The 23,947-nt window shown below is 50.6% G+C and overlaps 1 protein-coding gene across 3 annotated transcripts in view; it reads right to left on the reverse strand.

Moving 5' to 3' along the window:
- Positions 1 to 2,698: 2,698 nt before the first annotated feature.
- The window catches only part of SLC16A2 (solute carrier family 16 member 2), a 41,353-nt gene continuing 20,104 nt past the window's right edge, over positions 2,699 to 23,947 (reverse strand). For all 3 annotated transcript variants that reach the window (XM_027662402.1, XM_027662401.1, XM_027662400.1), the window contains 5 exons: positions 16,261 to 16,405; positions 11,940 to 12,402; positions 11,353 to 11,496; positions 10,620 to 10,848; positions 2,699 to 9,391 (listed from right to left, as the gene is read on the reverse strand). In XM_027662402.1, coding sequence (XP_027518203.1) covers positions 9,171 to 9,391; positions 10,620 to 10,848; positions 11,353 to 11,496; positions 11,940 to 12,402; positions 16,261 to 16,405 — 1,202 coding nt within the window. In that variant the 3' untranslated portion in view covers positions 2,699 to 9,170. The remainder of the gene's footprint in view (positions 9,392 to 10,619; positions 10,849 to 11,352; positions 11,497 to 11,939; positions 12,403 to 16,260; positions 16,406 to 23,947) is intronic.

Raw genomic sequence — 23,947 nt, forward strand, 5'->3', positions numbered from 1 at the left:
CTATGCCGTGTTTCCCTTAGATCTTAAGCACATCTTTATTTTCCCTCCCTTGCTTTGCCCTGCTGCCAGTACGAAGCGGTTTCTCTATTGCGTTTAAAAAAGCCCCTGCAACTCCACCCGAAGGAAAGCCGGCGCATCCCGAGCCCACCCCAGCGCTGCCCCAGCTCCACCCTGTGTTCTCCTTCCCCCTCTGGTGACGCTTCATGGACTCTGGATACCCCCCTCCCGGGGCAGAGAGTCCCCTGACACCCCGGCTCGGTGCCCTCCCAGCTCTGCCGAGGCTGAGTGCGGCTGAACAGACCCGGGAAGGGATCTTTTCCAAATTATTGCTTTAAATAACGATAGCAAGCAACGACTCTAGGAAAGATGTGCATTTAGACGCAGAGATGATTAAAAAAACTAAACTGCTGCCACTCCTCACTGCATCCTTCAAGTCCTTCAAAGGTGCTTGCAAACGGTTTTTTGTCTTTTTTTTTTTTTCTGATGGATTTTAATATTTAAGTCCTGTAAAAAGAAAACAGATGGAGAAGAAGACAACAAACGAAACCAAGCCCAGCCCAGAGCTCGCAGGGAGAGGAGCAGAGTAGCTGGGCACGGCACCCGCCCCCCGCTGCCTCCTACTGCCCAGGGACCCCTTGCAAGGATCAACCTCACCCTGCAGCTCGGGTACACACTGCACACCTGTAGATAGAGATACTTGGGTGTGTATATATATGTATAAACTTTAAAAAATCAATATATAGGTAGATAGATGCCATTCACATATATAGGTCTAAAAATATACTTCATTAAAAGCTATTAAACTAACACAAAATATTGACATGTGGCTCATATTTAATATAGAAAACATACTTGTCATTATATATATTTAATATATAAAACATGCATGCATCTTGTAGCACAAATATCAGCAATTGTATATAATTAACTTGGTTTAATCCATGACATTTCAATTTGAATGTATGAACAGATAACATCCCTTTTTTGTTGTTGTTTTGGTTTGATTGGTTTTTTTCTTGTTTGCAGCCTTTTCATGGAAAAATCTGACAATTTTGCTCTGATGCAAGGTACTTTTTTCCCTCTTTTTCAATGGATTAGGGACAGATCCAGCAGCCTGGCAGAGCAGGAAGAGGTGAATGATGCTCCATCAGTCCTGTGCTCTGCCAGGTTGAGAGGGGATTCCTATGGGCCCATGCACAAACTCACCCTTGGAGACATATATATATATATATATGTATGTATGTATGTGTGTATATGTGTATGAATATATATGTATGTCTGTATTTATTTATGTGAAATCTGTGGAACGTGTATGTTTGTATTTATTTATATGGAATTTGTGGAGATGGACTGTGATGAGCTGATGCTCCTGGGGGTGCTGGGAGCAGCAGGGCAGGGTGTCCCCTTCACTGCCTCTCTGGGTGTCCCCATGGATGCACAACCCACTTCTATCATGCACCTCAGCACCCTCCCAATTGCCCTCCAAATTTCCAGCTGTTCTAAGAAGATAATTTTGATATCACACTGGTGCTGGGGGTTTTTGTGCTGCCTGTGAGTGAAGCTTCATGCAGCTCCAAGCGTTCGCCTGGTGCTTTCCCCTCTCAGGAATGGGATGCAGCATTCCCTCTCCTCCAGCTCTGTCCCTGCATGCACAACACCAAGTCCTCCAGAGGAACTCATTGCTGTAGTCTTATTCCCTTTGAATCTGTATTTACTATCTCTTATCTCCTGTTGGGTTTTTTTTAAACACTATTTGCAGTAAATATCCCCAACATGAAAACGGGTTGAGGTGCACGTTAAAAAAAGAGCCTGAGTTATATAAAACTAATGCCTGTGTAAGCTTTTATCTAATGGCAATTAAAGTACCTCACATAAACAAATCATTAACGTAAAACCCTTGATAAAAGCTGTGTTTTCAGCATCACACAGCCACTGTAACCTTGCTCATGGATGATCATCCTTGGTCTTTCCCAATGCTCCCATAACTGCTCTTATTGACAAAAAATGATTAGTTCTTCTCTGCCCAGTGCTCCTACCTGGGAAGCTTCAGAGTGCCCCTCAACCACTGCCAAAGGGAAGAAATAGTAGTAATAATAATGCTTAATAAAAGCCCTGGTGCTGTGGCCGTGTGAAAGCCCCTGCGGAGCAAAGATGCTGCAACCCCCGAAGGGGCCAGACCCAAAGTTGTACCCAGTGGAAGAGAGGGAAACCTGTTTGGATGGCTGAGGGCTCACCCTGAGAACTGATCCTCTCTGGGTGATGCTCTCAGGGCTTTCTTTCCTTATTATTTTTAGCTTTTGATGCATTGGGTGGGACAAGGACGATCCACCCGCCAATGCCACCTCCAGCTCTCACCCTCCAGCGTTGCATGGGAACATCATCTCCCCTGTTAGGCACCAGGACCTTGGCACAGTCTTTCCTCAAGATGTAACAAGTGCTCAATAAAAGTAATTCCCAAGTTAAACCATTGCCTTTCCAGTGCCTCTGAAGAGTTGGCAGCATCTGAGAAAGCTGATGGGGGACCAGTGCACAAGGCTCGCCATGGGGAGAGGAGACCGGGCAAAATATGAGCATGGACACCTTTTCTTTTTAAAACTGGTTTATTCTACACAATTTTTTAAAACAACATTCCTAAAACATTAATTACAAAAATGTGCTAATATGGGGTAGGTTTTTTCTGTTTATTGTTTTTTCTTCCAACAATCAGAAACTCACATTTGAAAGGACAGTCATACTTTTAAGACACACATTCAAATACTTTAATTCCAGATACAAAATTTTTGGGGGATACAAATCACTTGCAAGAAGCAGATGTAAAAAACCAAAAGAAAAGAGGAATAATTTTAGGCTTCAGAATCTGATTTCAGCATTGAATTGAGTGATTGTTTTTGGACCACTGGCTCTGCTGGTCTGCCCAGCGTGCCCAGCAGGCCTGGGCACTTCCCAGGACCAGTTCTGGAGCCACACATGACTCCTGCTGAGCCAGAATCAGGAACACACTGGGGAAAAAAATGGGATTGCGAAGCTACTGGCAGTGCTTGCAGCCTTTTATTTAGTCTTTCTAGTGGGTACAGACACTGTGAGGGTGAGCGTTACCAGCACATCACAGGCAAAACAATGCATCCCACCCCAAAAACCCATGGACAGGCTGTTTTCCATCAATGGTGGAGTAAATGCCAGCTGTGACAGGGCTGGAGAGAGGCATGGCATCGGAATCTGCTGACCAGGGCTGATGGCAGCAAGCTTGGAGGTCCTGCTTTAAAAACAATTACTCAAAACGGCCAAAATTCAAGCCTCCGCCCCGGTGCTCTTATGTGGAGCCAGCTCCAAAATCCACCCATCTGAAAGCAAATATTTGGCTTCATCCTGCTGGATTTCAGGGCAGGGGAGGGAGAGAGGGGTAATTTCCTAATTGACCTCAGCCTCCCCAGAAAAATCCTGCCTCTGGCTTTAACGGGTTCAAATAGATGAAACAGGATATGCTGGGAAAGTTCAGGCCTCGAGAAGTCGTTTTCTTTCCCGAAATGATTGGAGTGAATGTGCTCGGCAGCCAAACCCCAACTGCATTCAGGCAATTTGGCCGTCACCCACCACAAGAGGAGCATCAACTCCACGGAAAAGCCTGCTCCCGTAAACAACTCGTCAGCCACACCATGATTAAAAACGTACAAAAAGGAAAAAAAAAGTTTAATTCCTTAGTAAAATAGACACTAAGCCTTGTCTCTAGCACTACGGGTAAGGGCTACACTCGCCGTGCCGGGCGGAGGTGGATGTAGGGGGAGTGATGGGAGTATGGTACAAAAAGAGGAGAAACTTTGAAGGTACAGAGCCTGCTTCAAAGCCGTGTTTTGCAGGAAACAGGTGGAATTTTGTGTTTTCCTCTCCCGCCTTGCCTGCACTGGGAATGTGAATCCCAGCCCCATACCTGTAGTTGGAGTGTTGCCACCACAGTGTGTGGGAAGAGGGGACGTGGGGACACCCTCAGTGTCTGTCCTTGAGAGGAGCACTAAGGGCACTGCAACGTTTGAAAGAATAAACCAACAAAGCCCCCCCGGAAGGGGCTGTGTGGGGTGAACCCACCAAAGCCCAGCGATAACCTCACTGTCACCAGGGCCAAAGTCCACGGCATGGCCGAGCCAAGCTGATAAAGAGCCTGCAGCGATGCTCACCCCACAGCACGGGGAGGGTCACCCCTGCAGACAACCCAGGGCTCCTAAGCCTACTCAGAGCTCCATCCACCCCTGTGTCTGCTTTCCTTCCAAGGGCTCTCAAAAGATAGGGAAACAGCTTTATTTTGGATCTTTACTGGCCTGTGGGTCCCCTCTCTGGTGCCAGCTCCATCCCTGCCCGGAATTACAGAGGACTTCAGAGGAGTATTTAAGGAGCAATTTTCAATCACATTATTCTCCCCAGAGATTACAAGGGTGGCTTGTAAGCACCCAAAAGAGCTGTTTGAGCTCAGGTTTGGTGGCATAAAGGCACAGGGAGGGGCTGCTCCACTCTCCTTGGCAAAGGAGCCGGGGCTTTCAAAGTCATCCTGATTTTCTGCTTCCAGCTGGATAAGGAGATGCAAACTCTGCCAGTGTGAAAATGATTGAAGCTAAAATAACCAAGGTAACCCCCAAACAAAACTGTGGAGTACCAAAGCACATGAAAGCTGGGAATGGTTGGCAGTGAAGGATGGAGGGATGGCAAATGTCTCAGCTGGATCTGTCCCCCTGAGTCCAGAGGATTTGGTCCAAGTTCACCTTTATCCAGGTTTTCACTCTGAGCACCACATGGCCACAAAAAGGTGCAGATGCCAGCCAGGGTTGAAATCCACCCTCAACCTCCCAAGAAACTGAACTGGAGTGATCTGAGCAAGAGTAGGTGAGATCCTCAGCACCAAATCAGGCTGCCCAGAGCAAGTCGCTCTTGGCACCCAAGTACCAAAGAGATCCTCTGTTGCCATGGAGAACATTCCCGTGGCTCTGCCACACAGGAGAGGGTGGGAATGTCCTTGCGTAGCTGCAGACCATCTTTCTCCTGGCTCCTCCAGGCAGCTCAGCCCAGAGGATGATGAAGTTCCTCAACTGGTAGCCCCAAACCACCACATTGTTTGGAGGCAGAGCCAAAACCTCTTGAAACTGGGGGTCCCCAAACCCCGTGGTACTGCAGCAGACCTGCAGAAGCCCTCAGGCTTGGATGGCAATTAGGATGTGGCCTTCCCACAGCTCCCACAGAAATGCTAGAAAACCTCAACCCCAGCCAGTGAGTGGCCAGAATCTGTTAAAATTAAGATCTGGGACTTAGGCATGTGTGTGTCCTTGGCCAGAGGACCTCAGCACAGGGCACACTGCAATGAAGCAGCTCCTGCAGATGGTTTAAGCCATGAATCATGGCACTTCCCAGGCAGCTCCTGCAGCATTGCTACCCTTCCCATCACAAACACCACCATGCCCAGAGCCCTCCCAGCTCGGCTGTCCTGCTCCATGCCTTGGCAGGAGCAAGAGGAGTTAAATTCAATGCCTCACTCTGGAACAGTAGGAAGATTAAAAAAAAAAAAAAAAAGGCAGAAAAGACGACAAGTTGATTTTGAACACCCTCAAGGTAAAGATTTAAGAGGCAGCCCCAGCCCAGCCCCGAGCGGGCGCTGCTGGGACACGTCCTGTGCTCACTGTACACTTACATAAGGCTCTGCAGCTCTGCAAACACCCCAGGCATGGGGTGAAGTGGGGCCTTCCCTGCTCCCTTCCACCCTTTTCCCACCTCGGGGGCTCAACCTGCTCCCCTGCCCTTGCTGGTTCCCAAAACTGGCTTAGCCTGGAGTGCCAGGCTCCCCCTTCCCCTCCTGGAGCAAGGGAGAGGGGCAGGAATCACAGCCTGCCACTAACAGGAGAGGGAGCAGGTTGGGTTTTTTTAATTAGAAAACTGAGTAAAAGGCAGTTTTGGCTGTGAAGGCAGCTGCTTGCTCAGCCCTCACCTGCCCAAAGAGGATGTGGATGTGCTGAGCCACGATGAGTGGATCCTAATGGAACAGAATGGGTTTTGGGATGAAGCTTTTTGCAGCAGGTAGGGATCCATTTGGTGTGACATCATTGGACCACCACAGGCTAAAAGGAGGTTTCAGAGACCAGAGCAATTCCTCCCTGTTCATAGATGCTCAAATCACCACAATCCCACCTCTCACATGCCACCAGCTGCACAAATCCCTGTAAGCTGCCTGATACCGTAACGAACCAAACTAGACCCACAGTAGTAGTTTGCTGACAAACCGACCCCAAATACTCCCTTTATGTCGTCAGACTGCTCCAACCTTTGCCCTTCCCATTCCCATCTGTGTTTGCTGTCGAGGTGACCCTTTCATTGCTGTTGTTCAAATCTACCTTCTCTGCTGCAAAATTTGCCCGTCTTCAGCACGGGCAGGATTTTGGCCAGCTAAAGATGATGAATGTGGTTTTAGGAGGCTGGTACCAGACATCAGTCTGCAATAGTATGAGGGCTGGCTTCCTGTGATCAAAATGGGGTTTGCCATGGGCAAAGACCAAAATTTAGTGGGAATGAACGTGGCTGGCTCCTGGTTGACATGGAGCTGCTCTGATGTCACTGCAGTGCTAAGCACTGGTTGCACTAGATGCAGGTTCCCCTGGGGAAAGACCTTTGTAGGCATTTGGAGCAGTTAAGACAAGTGAATTCTGCAGAAATTTGGGATTTGAACCATAAATGACTTTGTGAGCCAGGGAGGTTTTACCGCAACAAAGTCTGGGCGCCGCCATCGGTGGCTCTGCCGTGCAGCCGCTCACTCAGCCCAGACAAGGCTTGGAGGCAGGTCTGCTCATCCTCTGCTTGGCCTGAAGAAGCTCCTTGTTGAATTTAAATGCCTCATAAGCTCTCCTTCGGGGGGCATTAAGGTAAAAAAATATGATTTAAGGAACTTCATCTAACTCCCATGTTAATAAATGCCCAAAACCACGCAGAAGGAGTTATGATGAGGTGTTATTTCTTTCCTTCAGCTGTCAGAGGGCTTTGAAGATACTTCATCACTTTAACACCCTATTCTAGGCTAAGCCTGGCAGATCCCACCGCAGTGCAGCACAGACACTGTGGTGCCTGCCCTGCCTGCCCACATGGCTCCAGCTGCCTCCTGTGGGTCCCAAAACTGAGTGATGGGTCAGCAGAACCACAGCAGACAATGCCATGAAGGGTAAGAACAGTCATGGAAAAGCATATTGAAGAAAGAGACAAGTAGACATCTCATTTTATAGTCATAAACAGACACATCACAACACATCAGGTAATTTTCCAGCTCGTACGGGGACAGAAGGGCCACAGGACCAAAAAACCTTACGATGCATTAACCAACATCAGTTAAAAACAGGGCCAGAGGGGCATGCAAGGGCCTGAGCCTATGTACAAATGTCCCACCACTGCCCATGGGAGGGGCCTTCCACTGAACCCAAATATCCAGAGCAGAGATTTGTCTTGGTGTTACAGACCCCCACACTCGCCTGGAGACCAAGGGGTGATTCCCATGGCCCACGTCCCCCTTCAGGCATCTCAGCTTTTTAATGGCAGTTGAACAAAATGAAAACACAATGAAGGATGGGTTTGCAGCCAGGATAAAAGTGAATTTTGTTTCTTGCTCTCTCCCAGGAAAAAGTACCCCAGTCACTGTTGGCTCCTCATTTACACAGGGACCCACTGGGGCAGGAGAACTTCCCTCCTCGCTCATTAACCACACTCATTAGCAATGCCTTGAGATGATCACACAATTGTGGAATGGTTTGGGTTGGAAGGGACCTTAAAGCCATTCCACTCCCTGCCATGTGCAGGGACACCTTCCACTATCCCAGGTTGCTCCAAGCCACCTCTAGCCAGGCCTTGAACAATTCCAGGGATGGGGCAGCCACAGCTCTCTGGGCAATTGGAATTTCTAAAATTTTCTCTGGGCAATGATGAATTTCTTCACAAGGCTGAACTCTGCTGCCTCTCTGTGTGGTGGGTACCCACTGGTTGTGCAATTTCCTTGTACTCTCTCCCTCTCCCCCCAGGGACAGCACTGACCTTGCACCAGCTCCCCACGACAACACACAGGTAACGAGTGAAATGCTACAGGGGCTTTCCAACCCTTTGGAACACCGGGCTTCCCTTGCCCACACTGACTCCTGGTTATTGCTGCATAATACACAACTGGCCCCTAAAAAAGAGCAGTGGCACCCTGTGCCCTGAGCCAGCAGCATCCCCACACCCATGGGTGCCCCTGTGCCCAGCACGGAAGCCACGTCCCAGCACAGAGCTGATCCAGGACTCACAGGGCTCTGTCCCATCCCTGTGTGCCTTGATGCCTCCGAAGTGCCTGTCCTGGTGGTGATCCCAAGGATTTGGCCCTGTGGATCCAGCCACTGTGGGCTGTGCCAGGAGCTGCCCCTCTCTTTTGCACCTCAAAAGCCCAATCATTAGTCACTGGGTGAGAAAACAGAGGTGGAAAGTGGCCAAGGGACCTGCCGGTCTTGTCCATGCATTTTTAAGGCATATTTTGCAGGAAGGGTGTGCTCCCACGTGGCTCCATTTGGTGGAGCCGGCCGAGCTCCCAATCGTCCCGGCTGCAGCTCTCTGGGTGTGCAGGAGAGCAGCGGGAAAGGGGGAGAGAAGAAGATGGAAGCAGGACTTGCTGACATTTATTTGGTTTGTGCATCAGACTAAAGCAGCGCTTCCTCCTTCGGATCTCTGGCTCCAAACAGGCTCTGGTGCTGGATGGGGAGGGGATTGTCTGCCTTGGATGTGACACCCCAGTAACACCAGAGGAGGAGGAGGAGGATGGACAACTGCCAGGTCCAACAAGGTCCATCCGTGACCTGCTTGAAAAAGGCATTTATTAGCTGTAAACCTCTGTTGTGATGGATAGAAAACTGGAGAGAGGAGCGGGAGATCGATCAAGTTTGAATCCTGGTGAGAGTTCTCCTTAGAAAACGGTTAGAGGAAAAAAAAAAGGTGGCTTTGAAATCAAAACTGTCTCGAGAAAGAGCATTTCTGCTAGTTAAGAGCCTTTAACTAGAAGAACTTTTTGTGTTTTCTCCTTTACAAACATGGCGCATCTGCAATCACTGGGAATGATGGTCTGTCTGCAAAAAGGGCCTGTGCTGGGGCTATGGAGAGGCTGCTGGTGGCCGCGGGGTGTGCGGGGAGCGGGGTCACATGTGCGCTTCAGAGGCCGGGCAGCCCGGCAGCAGCTCCCCGTTCACCACGGCCTCCGACACCAGCATCTTGTCTTTGCCAGAATCCAGGCGCTGCTTCTTCAGCATCCTCTGATGGACCAGTGGGACCACGGAGAGCACCAAGGCGCCGATGATGGGGGGGACTCCGGCGAAGTAAAAGGCCGCATCGTAATTCCCAAAATAATCATTGAGGTATCCTGCAAGAGAAGAGCAACAGAGGTTAGAGCCACATCAGGCTATGCCCTCATTAGTCTAATGACCGGCTTCTTTTCTCCTTCCCGTGAGAGCTGCAGCTTGTGTCAACCACCAGATTTGGGGAGATTTGGGTTTTTAAAATAATTTTTTTTTTTCCACTGCATTTCTTGAAGTTTTTATGCCTTGGATTGAAGGATGTGTGCAGCCAACATTGTGTACCAAGAAGTCAAGAAGAAAACCCTCAGCCATCCTTCCTGTTTAACCAGAACAGGACACAATTGGACAGATCCCAGACAATCCCAAATACAAGCTGAGACACGTTAAACCAAACACTTCAGGTGGCTCTTCCCAGAGGCTTGCCAGCCAGGAGACAATGGGAAAAGTGTGCAGGGGCTGCTCCTCTGCAGACTGTCTCCATCTGGAAGCCCTGCTTTGCTTACAGGTATTTTATCTACGTTGCCAGTTACAAACAACAGCCGAGCCCTTAATACCCAACGAGGTTCTGCATTTGTTCATTTGGCAAGTTCTAACACAACCAGGCATCCTTGGAGAATAACGCGTGGCCATTGATCAGCACTGGAAAATCTCTCTGAGTTTCTCCTGCATAGACACTTTCCTGGGGATTCAGTCAATGAAATGAGCCCCTTCACCCAGAGAGTCCAGTGCAGGGGGTCCTGCAGCAGCACCCTCACAGTGAGGGTCTTCAGCCCCCAAGTTCCTTCATGAGGGTGTTAAACTGAACTTTGCTGCCAGAAGCAGAGAGATCAGAGGATTTTATCCAGCTTTAGCTTGCTGCTTGCTGATGCAGACGTTCTGCTGTTCAGGGCCAGCTCTGGCAAAGCCCTTGCTGTTAAGGGTGTTGGGATTATTGCTGTGCTTAAACACAGATCTAAGTCTTGTGAAGCTCAGGTGTCTCCATCTCTAACTTTGAATCAATCCTAGAAAACTAATATCTGCCAATTTTTAGCTCATCTTCAAGCAGAAATCAAGTTAATGTGACCTTGGTTCACTGTTCCCCAAATGGTCACCTTTGGAGAAAGGCCCCGAGATACTACAGGATGTAGCATGGAGTGATGCCACACCCACACTTCAACCCCCCAGTGACACGATAAGCCAGAAAATTCCAAATCATGAGTCCAGTCTCACACCAAAATCCCAGCATGGGTGAAAGCTGCTCCCAGCATGTCCCTCCCAAAGCCGGTCCCAGTCCAGCACCGCGGCGCTACCAACCTGCTATGGGTGTACCCGCGGTCATGGGCACAGCCATCAGCCCCATGAGGTACCCTATGGCCTGGGACGCCTGCATGGGCCCCACCAGCTCGAAGGCGATGGGGGCCATGATGGTGGTGAAGAAGCCATCGCAGAGGCCGAGGAAGAGGCAGATGACAATGACGCCCTCAAAGCCTTGGCACTGGGGGATCATCATGCACAGGATGCCCAACAGCATGAAGGATGCAACCTGAGGAGGCAAAAGTGGGCATGAGGAGTGGGCGTGAGGAGTGGGCGTGTGCAGCAGGAAGAGTCATGAAGGTGACACCAAACAGGTCAATGTCATTGGTCTCTCCTTTGGACACAGCAATGCCATCCGTCCGCTGCGCCCGTCTCAGAGGGGCCCTTAAGAACAACCTTGTAAGAAGGATTAAGAAGGATTATCTGCTGGATTAGCTGCTAGATTTCAGCAGTTTGTTCTTCAAAAACCACAAGAAGGTGAAAGGGTGTCAGTAGTTTGGGAAGAGTTGGTACCATGGAGTTTCATTGCTGAATGGACACTGGACAAGTGTGTAACTTCCCTTACACATTTCTATAGTACATTTTCTTCCCTAACAGCAGATAAGGCTGTTAGAAAATAGTCAGTAAAGGGTTTGCACTCTGATTGACCAGATTAAGCAGACCAATGCAGAGATGCCATTCCCTGACCCACTGTTGTCGGCCAGCAGCTACTAGACAGTGGGACACAACATACCTGCAGGTAAATCTTCTTCAGCCCAGGGATGCAGTCACCAATACGGCCTGAAACCAAGCGCCCCAGCCCCGACATGCCTCCAAGGCAGACCAGGAGGATCCAGTCCTTTTTGGTCTCTTTATATCGCTTCTCCACATATTTTACCTACAATGGAGGGATGGACACAAGGACATGATGCCTCTGTAAAGTTGACCCCTGTCACCTCCCCAAAAGAGATGAGATTTCCTGCAGCTGGCTCATGTTTTTGGGGGTGATTGTGTGACCCTCATGTCTTCACCACACTGACCTGCACGCACCACCTCCACCCACCCCAAACCCAACAGGTCATTCCTCTCCTGCTACTGATGCTTGTCCTCAGGAGCCGTGGGAAGCGGCTGCTCTGCCCACCCTGGCTCAGAGGACATATAGAGGCATCAAAAGGCCATATCCTCTCACCACTACTCCTGTTTGCAGGATGTGCAGCAGTTTCTTGGCTTCGAGGTGTTTGGCCCCTCTGCCCCTGTTGCCCATCCCCATCCTCCCACCCCCTCCTCGCTTGCAGGAGCCAGGGATCTCTCTCCCCTTCCAGTCCCAGCCAAGGCTCTTACCAGGTGCATGTAAGGTACGAGGTATCCCAGGACAGCAGTAGCGATCCCGAAGGCCCAAATCCGATAGGTCTTTCTCCGGAAAACCCTCAAGTTGAAATACCTGCGCGTCTGGGCCCAGCACTGCTGCCGCGCGCTCCGGCTGCCCAGCTTGTCCTGCCCGTCGTGCTGAGAGTCACAGGAGGGTGGCAGGGTGGGCCGGTAGGTCATGGACAAGAAGATCTGGATGAGCATTAAGGCACTGAGTACTTGGAAAGTATGTGCCAGCCCAATGGCCTTCCCGACCATCTTCAGGAAGAAGGGGAGCGGCACGGAGATGAGGCAGCTGCCGCCGGCCACGATGCCATTGGCCAAGCCAAGGCGGCGCTTGAAGTAGTGACCAAGGATGACCAGTGAGGGCTGGAAGGCAAAGGAGCTGCCACAGCCGAAGAGGATCCCATACGTGAAATAACGAACTTCCAGAGACCTAGCGGGAAAAAAAACCACATGGAGCTGGTGACGTCAGGCAGAGGTGGGGAAGGTCAGGAAGCCTCCTGCCCTGTGGTCCTGCAAAACCGCGTGTCAAGACCCAGGTCTCCCATGCCACAGGTGCTACACAGACCGTCTGACCCCAAGGAGATTATTCCCAAGCCAAAGCAAGGATTATCCTCACTTCACAGCCGGCACATTAAATCTTTGGGAAAATGCAGTTTAGCTGGGGAGAGCTTTCTGCAGCCAGGAGAAGCAGCAACCAACCTGCCCTCCTTGGGAAGCTGACGTAACTTCAATGGTTTTTAAATTACAGCAAATAAGATTTTCTTAGGTAGGAAGGGTGGCCTATTTTTAGCTAGAAATCCTTTTTATTTTTCCACTGAAAGGACTAATTCAAAACATTCTGCACCCAGTGTAGTTTGAAAGCACCAACCCTGCTGGTTATTAGGCACGTATGAAGGAAACATGGTGTTTCTGCCCAAGCTCCAGGTTGGTTAATTAAGCTCTTCGTCTTTAAGCTCCTCTGGGAGCTTAAATTAGACAGTTAATAGATCTCATTTGTACCTTACATTGGTGGCTGCACTCAAGGAGGGAGTGAAGTGGTTGCTCTATAGAGCAGATGGAGAGTCCTGAGAGGACTTGGAAGGAGCTGCTTCCCAATTGTCAGCCCAATTTTCCCAATAGAAGCAACTGAGAAAGGAGCCTGGTGTTAGGCCATGCAAACAACCTGTTATGTTTGTCTCCAGATGAAGAATGTTTTCACTTCATCACGGGGCAATACATCCAACTGCATGAGACATCACCTGGGAGGAGAGCACGACAGAGACCTTCGGGCAGCTCATGATGCCCAACCCTCCTGTGCAATACTGAGTGACGCTCATGAAGCAAGCGAGGAGACAGCAGCCCACATCTAACAGAGCAGCTGGAAGTTGGGAAAACCTTTACAAGCACATCATTCCTTCCATTACACGCTCGTCTCTTCAGCTTGCCAAGCAGAAAGCAGAACATGCTTGCTGTGCCCAACGGCTCCAAGACAAATGACTGTCAGGAAAGGCACTTTCCAGCTACTCCAGGATGAAACCACATCAGAAGCCCCCTCTGTGGGAGCCAGGGAAGCAGCTGGGCCACGCAGGCTGTCTCCGACCTCCCACACACCAGCGCTGGCCATCTCGGCTGGGTCACACCAGCTTTGGTGCCGCGGCTGCGCTGACGTGTCGGATAAGTGGAGACAAATGCCCTAGTTCCCATCTGCTCCCTGTTGATGCTAAGACACCCTTGCAGGGGCAGGGGCTCCATCCAGCCATGCTTCTTAGCCAGGATTTCCCAGCCTGCTTACTGGGAATCAGCCAGCTGCTCTCCAGTGGAAGGGCGGCATCGTCTCCCTTGGACAACAAGGTCACCCGTAAATAATGACATCTCCTGGGACAAAGAGGTCTCCCTCCCAGCTGCCTCTCACTTCCAGCTCTCAGTAGGAACAGCCCTGGTTCATCCCTGCTGGCAGAAGTTTGGGGGACTCCTCTCTGCAGGATAAACTGGACAGAAATTGTGGAGGGGAGGGAGAGGCAGATGAAGAGGAACTCAACCGCCCATACAGAACACTTAGCTGTGCAGAGGAGGAGGGCTGGGAGGGCAGCCCTGCTGAACCGGCCATCATCTAAACACGCTGAAACACCCCCCTTCACACTGGAGGAAGGGTGAAGCCTTAACTGGGATTTCTCTTTTCTTGAGGGCACACAACATCTGTGGTGGCTTGAGCTGATTACAACTGCAGGAGTCACCCCTGTGCAAGGCAGCAGAGAGGAAAAGCCTCACCTCGACCCCATCCAGCCTTCCCCAGAGCTCAGCATTGCAGCATATTTGGTTTCTTTCATGGATTTTGTACCAAACTCCCAACATTTTGAGAGCAGGAGGCCCTGAGCTGGGCACTGGAGTCCTCTTGCACAGGCTTGGTGCCTCAGAGGGTTTTTGGAGAAGCTTGGTGTAGTGCTGGGAACCGCTACTCCTCTGTTTGGACAAAACAAACCCATTTCAGAGGAACCAGGAGGTAAAGGGGGGATGAGCCTTGATGCAGACGTGCCTCAGCCCACCAACCCAGGCTGTGTCACTTTGCACCGGTGCCTGCACTGGGGAGGTCATCTCAAGGTGTGTGGAGGGGGGAGGTGGCAAGCGGGACCAGAAAAAAGCTTCTCCATAGTTCTGGGTGAGCAGGAGCCACAGGCTCTGAATTTCAGGAGCAGCCTCCAGCATGAGGGCGGGGCGGTGCCAAGTCCCGCAGCCTCGCTGCTCTTCTCCCGGCCCCGCTCGGCCGCGCCGGCACAGCTTCCCTGCTCCGGTCCAGCTGCAGAGGGGCTCCTTTCTCCCTTAAAAGGGAGCCAAAGGAATGTGATCCAAGAGTGAGAGGCAGGAAATGGGGATTTCAGTTCTGCAGCTCTCCTGGAAATAATATGTACTGTTTGGTTTTCTTTTCAAGCCCAACACAACCAGCCACTTGCAGCGGCCGTGGTCCCATCAGCTCTTTTTCTTTGCACAAACATTGTACAATAGAAGGGGAAACGTGTCTAAGCTCTGTTGATTAGAAGGAAAGCAGGATTACATGGGAAGCTCCTGTGATCTGCACTGCCAGGGCACACCTTCCCTCAGGACCCACTGCACCCTCTCTGATTGCTGTTATCTTTGGGAACACAAGGCGGTGGCACCTGCAAGGAAATCGCAGAGGGTGGTTCCTTCCACACCGCTGCCTGAGATGGGTTTAGTGTCCCAAAAAGCCCCTGGGGCTGCAATCGGCCACAGTCCCAGGGGCTTTGCCCTTTGCTGCATCCCCACTCCCAGTACAATGGGGGGGCTCCCACCGCTGAGGATTTGGGCATCCAGGGAACCAGGGCTGGGACAAGCATGAGGGTCTCACTGAGCAGTGTGAGTGGGAGCTGGTGTCCTGCTCCCACTGGCTCCCATGCAGGGTGGGCAGGAGGAGCACAGCACAAGCAAGTTGCCTTCTGGAAAACTAGTGCGTATTTGCTTTAAAAACCCCACTTCTTGAAGCATTTTAATTAAAACAATACTGATTTTAACTGAAATCCAAGTCAAAGCAATGTTTTTATTCAGAAGAACTGAGGCAAATGCTGCTTTGGAGGTGTCTCCACGGTGACTCTGAGACTGTTTAACAAGTGTACTCCAGAGGTGACCTCTTTTTGCTCCCACAAAGACGCCAGCGTCTGGGTTGGAAAGACACACAGGTACACCTGCCACTTAAATGCACATCAGCCGATGCCTGCCAGTAGAAATTCATGGCGTGGGATCAGGGATGGAAAAAGAGGAACAGCAATGGCCCTGTGCTGCTGCAGATGCCTGAGCTGGAGCAGGAACACCACAAACTGCTCGAGATCCTGTCCATGTCCCCCTCCCTGTCTGCCCTGCACAGAAACTCCCTCTCAGGCGTAATTCATCAAATATTATTTTAAGCATTAATTTACTTTCAGCACCAAATGTGAAAATGGTTGCGAAGGAGAACAGTTTTCTCTGTGAGTGCCTCTTTGGAGCTGCCCATGACAGGTACACCAACCTCTCCTCCTTGTTTTAAAGATCAAATTAAGGACCTGAGGCTGAAATCCCAAAAAATACAGTCCCTTACTCAGGTAAAATTTGCTCTTTTTTTTTTTTAATATAAGGACAAAAGAGCAACTTGGTGCAATTTGTAAAGAAACAGGCTGAGTGGGGATGCCAGGGCACCCCTCAGCTGGATGGGAACCACCTGCTTTGCCCCAAAAGGCAGCAGCAATGTGTTGGCAGGGGGGTTGCAGGGAATAGGGAGAAAGAAGAGCTCTCCAGGGAGCTATGTGTCCCCTCCCAGCCTTACTTGGTGAAGGAGCTGCAGAGGAGCCCGATGAAGGCGATGGCAGCTCCCATGGCTGCCGTGGTCCTGCAGCCGAGCCGGTCGGTGAAGATGCTGACGATGGGAGAGCAGAAAAAAATCATGCCCATGGCCAAGGAGCCAACCCATGCTGGGGAGAGAGAGAAGAGAGGTCATGGTCAGGGTGGGACATCGAACGGGGGCAGGGGGACACAGAGGCTGACTCCAGCCTTGGCGGCAGAGAGGCAGCCCCATCACACTGTTAATTAACAGTGCAGCTCATCAACAGCACAGGCACCACTTGTGCTGTCCAACGGCATCGTGGATGGGGCAGCATTGGAGGTGTGGACAAACTGTCCTTGTATTCCTCTCCACTGGGTTTATATGTGCCCCAGGGAATGCACTGAGCTTCCAACACTTTTTCCTAACAACCTTTGCTGCGCGTGTGATGATGCCCCCACTGGTGCCACTTCCATCAGGACATCTCCAGGCCAAAAGCTCCCCAAGCTCTTCAGATCCCTCCTCTGCTCCCCAACTTTGTCTAGGAAGAGTTTCCCATCCTGAGTTACAGCTCTGCATTCCCAGGTACCACACTCATCCATCCGTGCTCCCTGCTCTCCAGAGTCAGGAGTCCTCACCTCCCCCTTGCCCCAAAGTCAGAGATGAGTCCTTGCTGCAGCTGAGCCGATGGAGACATATGGTGATGCCAGGTTAGATTACACCCCTGGCCCTGTCAGGTGATGCCCAAGCAGGACTATCCCCTCCTGTCTCCTTCCAGCCACCTCCGGAGAAAACCACTGTCTGTGTGTCTATCTTTTCCCGGAAACTTTTATTATTCATGGGTTATTTCAGCCCATTGTGGAATCATGGAATTGTTACATTTGGAAAAGCCCTTGAAGATCCTTGAGTCCACCCATTCCCCCAGTATTGCCAAACCCAGCACTAAGCCATATCCCCAAGTGCCACACCTGCGTGGTTTTTAAATGCCCCCAGGGACAATGATTCCATCAGTGCCCTGGGCAGCTGTGCCAGGGCTTGACCATCTTTCAGGGAAGAAGTTTTTCCTAATCTCCAGTCTAAACCTCTCCTAGCACAGCTTGAGGCCACTTCCTATCGTTCATCGTTTTCCCCCTGCCCTCCACCTTCTCTTTTTAATGGTTTATGTGACTGTTTTGGGGAGGAAAGGCAACATTTCAAGGAAAGCAATGTGGTAAGAAAAAAAATTTAAATTCTACCAGGTCTGATGAGAAGGGATCTCCTGGCTGGTGTGTGGGGCAGGGCAGAATGGACAGGTAGACAAGGGGCCTCCAGCCCTACTCAGCACCCAAGTGGGGCGACCTCCTGGAGCCCCTCCCAGCTCCAGGTGCTGGCTCTGGGCTGTCAAGCACAGCCCTGGGACATGTGTTCCTTGATTTTTTTATACCATTTTCAGGGCAGTTTTTTTTTAACCCAAACAAGGGCTCTGCAAACCTTTTCAGCACAGCCCCGCACAAAAACACCCTGTCCTTCCAGAGCCGTGAGATCTTCAGAAAATAGCCAGGTCCCTATTAAAAGCAAATCCCAGCTATAGAGCAGCCTCTTCAACCTCTGTCTTTCAAAAAGGACCACACAAAGAAGCCCTCCCCAGCCTGGGAAGAGCTGACCCTTCCAAATTAATTATAAGTTCACAAGGACCCAATTTACTTCAAAATCTTCTTTAATAAATGCAGAGTGGAGCAATAAAATGAAAAGCAAGGGCTGTGCGGGAACCTCGTGGGACCAGCCAGGCTCTTGTCTCGACACCAGGCGAAAAGAAGGGCAAGGGCAAGGGAGAGAACCCCCCTCTCTGACTGATTTTCTTGGTTATAAACACAAGGCACAGTGTAATGAAAGTCCTTCTAACAGGATTAGGTGGCACGAATCCAAAGAGCCGTCCAAAACAACTCCAAGAGGGGGTGAGGGGTGGGAGCAATGCCAAGATGGGAAAGGCTCGTTAAATTGGATAATATACTTCCAGAAATGTTCCTTCTACTCCAGCCAAGGCAGTAAAACGTTAGATGGCCCTGTCATGTTTGAAGTTTGTTATTTTTGGAAATTACTTTAAGAAACGCGGAAATAAAAGCATAAAGCAAAGTATTAAATTTAAAGGGCCAGATTCTGATCTTAATAACATGGGGATTTACATGCAAATAAGCAGGATCAATCTCTGGCCCTAAAAATGCACACTCACCTGCAGAGATCAAAGCAAACCTGGGGCGGGAGGCTCAGCAATGGGCGCTTCAAAGCTCCTCCAGCTTTGGGATATCACTCAATTAAAATCGGTAAACACACCAAAAAAAAGAGTCCTGTGGCAAATTGCTCTACCTTAGAGAAAGGGCTTACCACAAGCAATGAATAAAAATAGGCTTGGGGAAGAACACCAAGTTAAAATTAGTAAGAACAATAGCCTCACTTCCAGAGCGGGGTTTTGTCTTCCCAGCGCTTCCCAGCGAAGCCCCGGGAAGCCGGGAGGGCTGGGCGAGCTCCAGCGCTGGAAGGAAACCTCGGCAAAATCTGGGAGATCAGGAGAAAGCCATCTCATTCCCGCCTCTGATCCTGGTGTGATTCACACCAAAACACCCCCTGAGAGTGGGTTACACAACTTTCCCCCCTGCTTTATTCCCACTGTGATATCAGTGATCTCCATCCATCTGGATCTGGGTGAGGTTGGAGGAAAGTGATGGCAGAAAACCACGGGTTGGGAAACTAGCAGAGTTCAGGTGAAGCATAGCCCCAGACCTGCCCCTTTGGACATGGAGCCATAGTCCCTGGATCCACTCCAGGGCAAGGAGGTTTATTTCTGGCAATCTGTGTAAGTGGTATTGAAGTTTCTCCTGGATGTGAAGGGCAGAGGCAGCCATTCCTCCAGTGGAAAGCAGACGGGGCTTAACCACCTTTATTTCAGCAACTCCTCCAACGCTGGAGAAGTTATGACTTGATTTAAAGCCCACAGGAGAAAAAGGGAGGAATCTTTGCTTCTGATTTCCACGGGGATTTGGATGAGATGGTTAATTCCCAGCCCTGCCACACCTCCAACCCTCTGTGGCTGATAACCTGGGCGAGATATCGAAGCACAGACAAGCCCCCACAGGAGCCACACAGCCTTATCAAGCAGCAAGGTGCAATCAGGCAGATCCTAAAAGAAAGGATGGACCAAATCCAGCTGAGGATGGAGATGGAAGGAGCTCAAGAGCTGCCAGAACTTTGACAGGAATCGGGTTAAGACTTGATTGTCTTTCAAGATGCCCTGAGTCCAACCACCTCCTGGGAGCACCAGCTGAAGGGGCTGTTTTTGGAGCTGCCCAGCTGGGTGCTGGGAGAAAAACAGTCTGGTAACACCCAAGAAACTTTCTCTCTAAGGGATGCCTTGACAGAAACACAAAATTCTTCAGAAACTACATTTTTAGCTTAAGAAAAAAAAAAAAAAAGGCATTTTAAGCACTCTGCTTTTGGTGAGGGAGAAATGGAGATGACTTCTGATTTGGGGGCTGAAGGTACAAGAGGTGACTCAAGGCTCACTGTCCCTCCTTGATAGTCCATCCCACCCTGCTCCCAACACAGCCCCTCCTGGAGGCAATGGAACAGCAGCTGGGACCCCCCTGGTACATAACCCCCACTCCTCACTGCTCCTTGAGGGGCTGGGGGACAGCAACAGCCCCGGCTGCCACCCCAGACCAGGCCACCCACAGCCCTGCCTTCCTCCAGAGCTGATGGGACCTTCCTGGTGGTCCTGGGATGCTCTGGGGTATGGGAAGAGCCCAGCATGGGGCTGGTGCTGCTTTGCTGGAGCAGAGAGGGTGACCAAAGAGAGCATTCCACCAGCAGCTCTCACACAGGGGAAAGCTCCAGTTGAAGCTCCACAGATTGCTCCTTCCCACCTTGGCTTTAACAAAGGCAGACAAACTGGCAGCCTGTGGCTGGTCCAAAGCAAAGTGGCCTTCACCGTGGACAAGGAACACAGTGGTTGAAGATCGCCAAGGGGGAAAGTGATTCAGTGGTGCAGGAAAACACAGAATCAGAATGGTTTGGGTTAGAAGGCACCTTAAAGATCATTTAATTCCAAACCCCCTGCTATGGGCAGGAACACCTCCAACAAGACCAGGTTGCTCCAAGCCCCATCCAGCTTGGTCTTGAACATTTCCAGCTGTTCTGAGTAACATGGCCAAGATGATCCATCCTCCCCAACACTGCTCACTCTGGGCTCAAGACAGGGTGAAAGCTGGGGAGGTGACCCACTTGCCCACCAGCCCATTTGCCCACCAACCCAACACCACCAAGCTGTGCCCACAGTGGAGGAGCTCTGGGACCAGGCTTTGGCCACCAGGTCTCCTCCTGCCGGCAGGTGACAAGGCTACTGGGGTCCCTGTGGCAGAGGAAAACTGGCACGTGGGGGTCAGGGGGCTCAGCCCCCCTGCAATGGGGTTGGGGATGCCTGTGAGGGCTGTGAGCACCATGTCTGTGTGTTCATGGCAGCAAGAGGTGGGCAGGGCCCCCAGGGTCAGTCCAGGTGGGTCCCACACGCTGGACACCAGGTCAGCTTTCTTTTCAGCCAGACCGTTCAAAAGGATGGAAAGCTCCTTCATTGCCGGCACTTTCCTGAGCAGAAAAAAGTTTCTGGGAGCAGAACAAGGTGGGAACAGGAAGGTGAGAAACAACAGAAGAAAATATCACCACTGAGACACAGATCCAAACCCTGACGGTATCGAGTTCATTGTTCCAAAAAACACCATTAAAAAATCATACTGTGTGGAACTTGTGGCCAAGCCTATTTGTTCCTTTAAAACTGAATCTCCAGGGAGACAGAAGGAAGGGACGTCTCTCTCAGCTGTGCTTTCCCGCTGACCCAAATACCCTGGGCTGGAGGGATCAAGGGCCAGGAGGTGACCTCAGATCCGCCGCTGGAGGAAGTGTCTTCCCTCGCTTCCCGCGGCTTCTCCCACTCACACCACGCAGCTGGGACAGGGACACGATGCACAGGGTCACCTTCCCCAGCACCTGGCACTTCTCTGAGGTGATTCACCTCCTCCTCCCCACCTGCACCGCTCCTACAAGAAATAAATGACTTTTGGACTTGTTCCAGAGACAGGGAAGCTCTGCTGGTGTGACAAACCTCGTCACATACCTTCAAAGTCCTCCCCAGCCCTACCTGGCTCCATTTTTGGGTGGCCTGGGAGCCCAAAGAGCCTTGTGGCCCTTCCCAGGTGGACGCTGTGGGGAGTGCAGCCGGCTGTCCCCCCCTCTGTGGAGCTCCTGCAGCACATCTGCACTGAGGACCAAGCAGCTGTTTCATCTTGTGCCCTCGAAAAGCCATTTGCGTCATCCTCTGCTCGCTCAAAGTAAAGCCTGAAACGCTCCCAACGGCTCAGCTCCATGTGCTCAACACCCCCTGCGGACCCAGCCTACCCCAGGCTTGGATGATCAAGGTTTAAATAAAGGCAGATGCAAAAGTCACATCTGAGGAGGCCACCACGATGCATGGCAGGATGGGAAACTGAGCTAAAGAGCAGCAAAAAGTGAGAGTCCTAAACCAAAGCTGGGGAACACCAAACAGAAGACAAAGAGACACAAACTGAAGCTCTGAAGCCCCAAATTGAAGCTGGAGAGCACCAAATTGAAACAGGAGAGCACCAAACCAAAGCTGAGGAGCCACAAACTGAAGTTGGGGAGCACCAAAATGGAGCTGAATAGCCCCAAACCAAAGATGAGGAGCCCCAAATGGAAGCTGAGGAGTACCAAACCAATGCTGAGGCACATCAAACTGATGCTGAGAAGCACCAAACCAATGCTGAGGAGTCCGAAACTGAAGCTGAGGAGCCCCAGTTCAAAGCTGGGGAGCACCAAACCGAAGCAGACAGGCTCCTCTGGACGGAGGTGGGGCAGTGTGGTGGCAGCCACTGTGCATCACGTGCAGCTAAAAGCCAGTTAAACTCATTAATTGTATAGCAAGCCCTGCTTGGTACCATACCCTAAAGCTTCAGAACAAAGTCCTCCTTTATCAGGTTTGGCTGACTTCTCCCCCCCTCCTTTCTTTTGAAAACAATTCCACAACAGCCTGAAAATTGGAATAAATGGAATTATTCAGAGGAATTATTCAAGGCCAGGTCTGACTAAAGACCCTTTCAGTGCCATGTTCATGGCAGTATTAGGACAGAGAAAGGAAAAAAGTGAATGTTGTAGAAGGGGCAGCTCCTGTTCTCATGGCATGGTCCCATGGCCAAGGACAAGGCAACACCTTCCCAGAGACAGACCCAGCAAGTGTCCATTCAGTCTTCGTCTTAGGAAAGTTTCAAAATATTGATTTTTAATTGGTTCAGGAGCACAGGGCCCTGGAGCAGAGCAGGTTGGGAATGTATTTTGCTTTAGAAACCCCACCACATCTCTCCTGATCATGCCTCTCTGCTTTCTCTGGCTCTCAAGAGTGCAGGGGACTTTTAAGAGAGGAAGCCCAGGCCACCTCCTGTAACCACTAAGTGACAGATATCAGCTTATGTGAGAGAAAAGTCCCAATATGAGCTGCCCTGTGGCCACGCTAAGTAGAGATGGAGACAAATCTGTGGTTTCGCTTGGCAGGAGCAGGACCGGAGTGTTTGCCTGAGGTGCATGTGCTCAACATCTTGGAGAAGATCAGACTCAGCCTTATTTTGCATCATTTCTTTCCAAAACCATAAAATTCGACCCTGGCTAGAGCAAAATGGCGTTAGAGCTTGTTTCTGAGCTGTATCATGTCCTCCCCATCCACAGCCTCAGCCTCCAAGGCTCCAGAGCCGGTCCAGAAATGCAAATTCCTGTGAAATCCATCCAAAAGCAACAAGGCAGCATGTGCTCTGCAGCTGAAACCCACCATGTGCCCAGGCTGGATTTTAATTCCCAGCACTCCACTCCACAGGCCAGGAAGGTTTTTATTTTCTGAGTTGCCTCTGGCTTGCAATTTCTGAGGGATGATTCACCTACCACACACTAAAGTTGCCCAACAAACAGGAGCTACGGTCTCAACCACTTCTCAACATGGGCTATGTCCCATCCAGAAGTCTCTCTATGACCCACACTCTCAAGGAGGCTGAGAATCTTGTTATTCCAAGCTCTCCTGATGTTAGGTGGCTCCAAAGGATGTTGAATTGGACCACATTTGCCCATGTCCCATCTCCCTGGGTGAGAGCCCAGGGGTCTCTTGGTGTTCAGCTGCTGTCAGGCAAAAACAGTGCCCTCCCGCAGATCCTGGTCAAATAAACTGGCAAAGACTCTTCAGTACTGGGGGGAAAAAAACACAACCCCAGGGTGAGCATCCCCCCCTTGGACTGTGCTGTCAAACACCTCGCCAGCCCCTGGCTGCATTTTCATCCAGCAATTTTACGAAAAACAGAAAAGTTCCATTTTAATTGGTGAAAATTCCCTCCTCCCACCCGTGGAGCACCAATCTGTAATTAGCCTTTCATGTAAAACGATGTTTATTCCTGACAGGGTTTGTCTTGGCACAAATATGCGCTCTGAAATGTGCACACATTTGAAGACTCAAACCCTGCATTTAATTCTCTATCTGCTTGTTAATCCTCATTGTTCCCAAGCCCCTTTTCAAAACACACCCACAGGCAGAAGAAAGTATTTCTTTTATATACGTATAAAACCCCCTTCAAGCATCAGGACACCAGCAGCGAGTGTGGCACTGGCCCGGGGTCCA

The sequence above is a fragment of the Corapipo altera genome, unplaced genomic scaffold (assembly GCF_003945725.1).
Source record: "Corapipo altera isolate COAL_440 unplaced genomic scaffold, ASM394572v1 326, whole genome shotgun sequence".
Taxonomy (NCBI): domain Eukaryota; kingdom Metazoa; phylum Chordata; class Aves; order Passeriformes; family Pipridae; genus Corapipo; species Corapipo altera.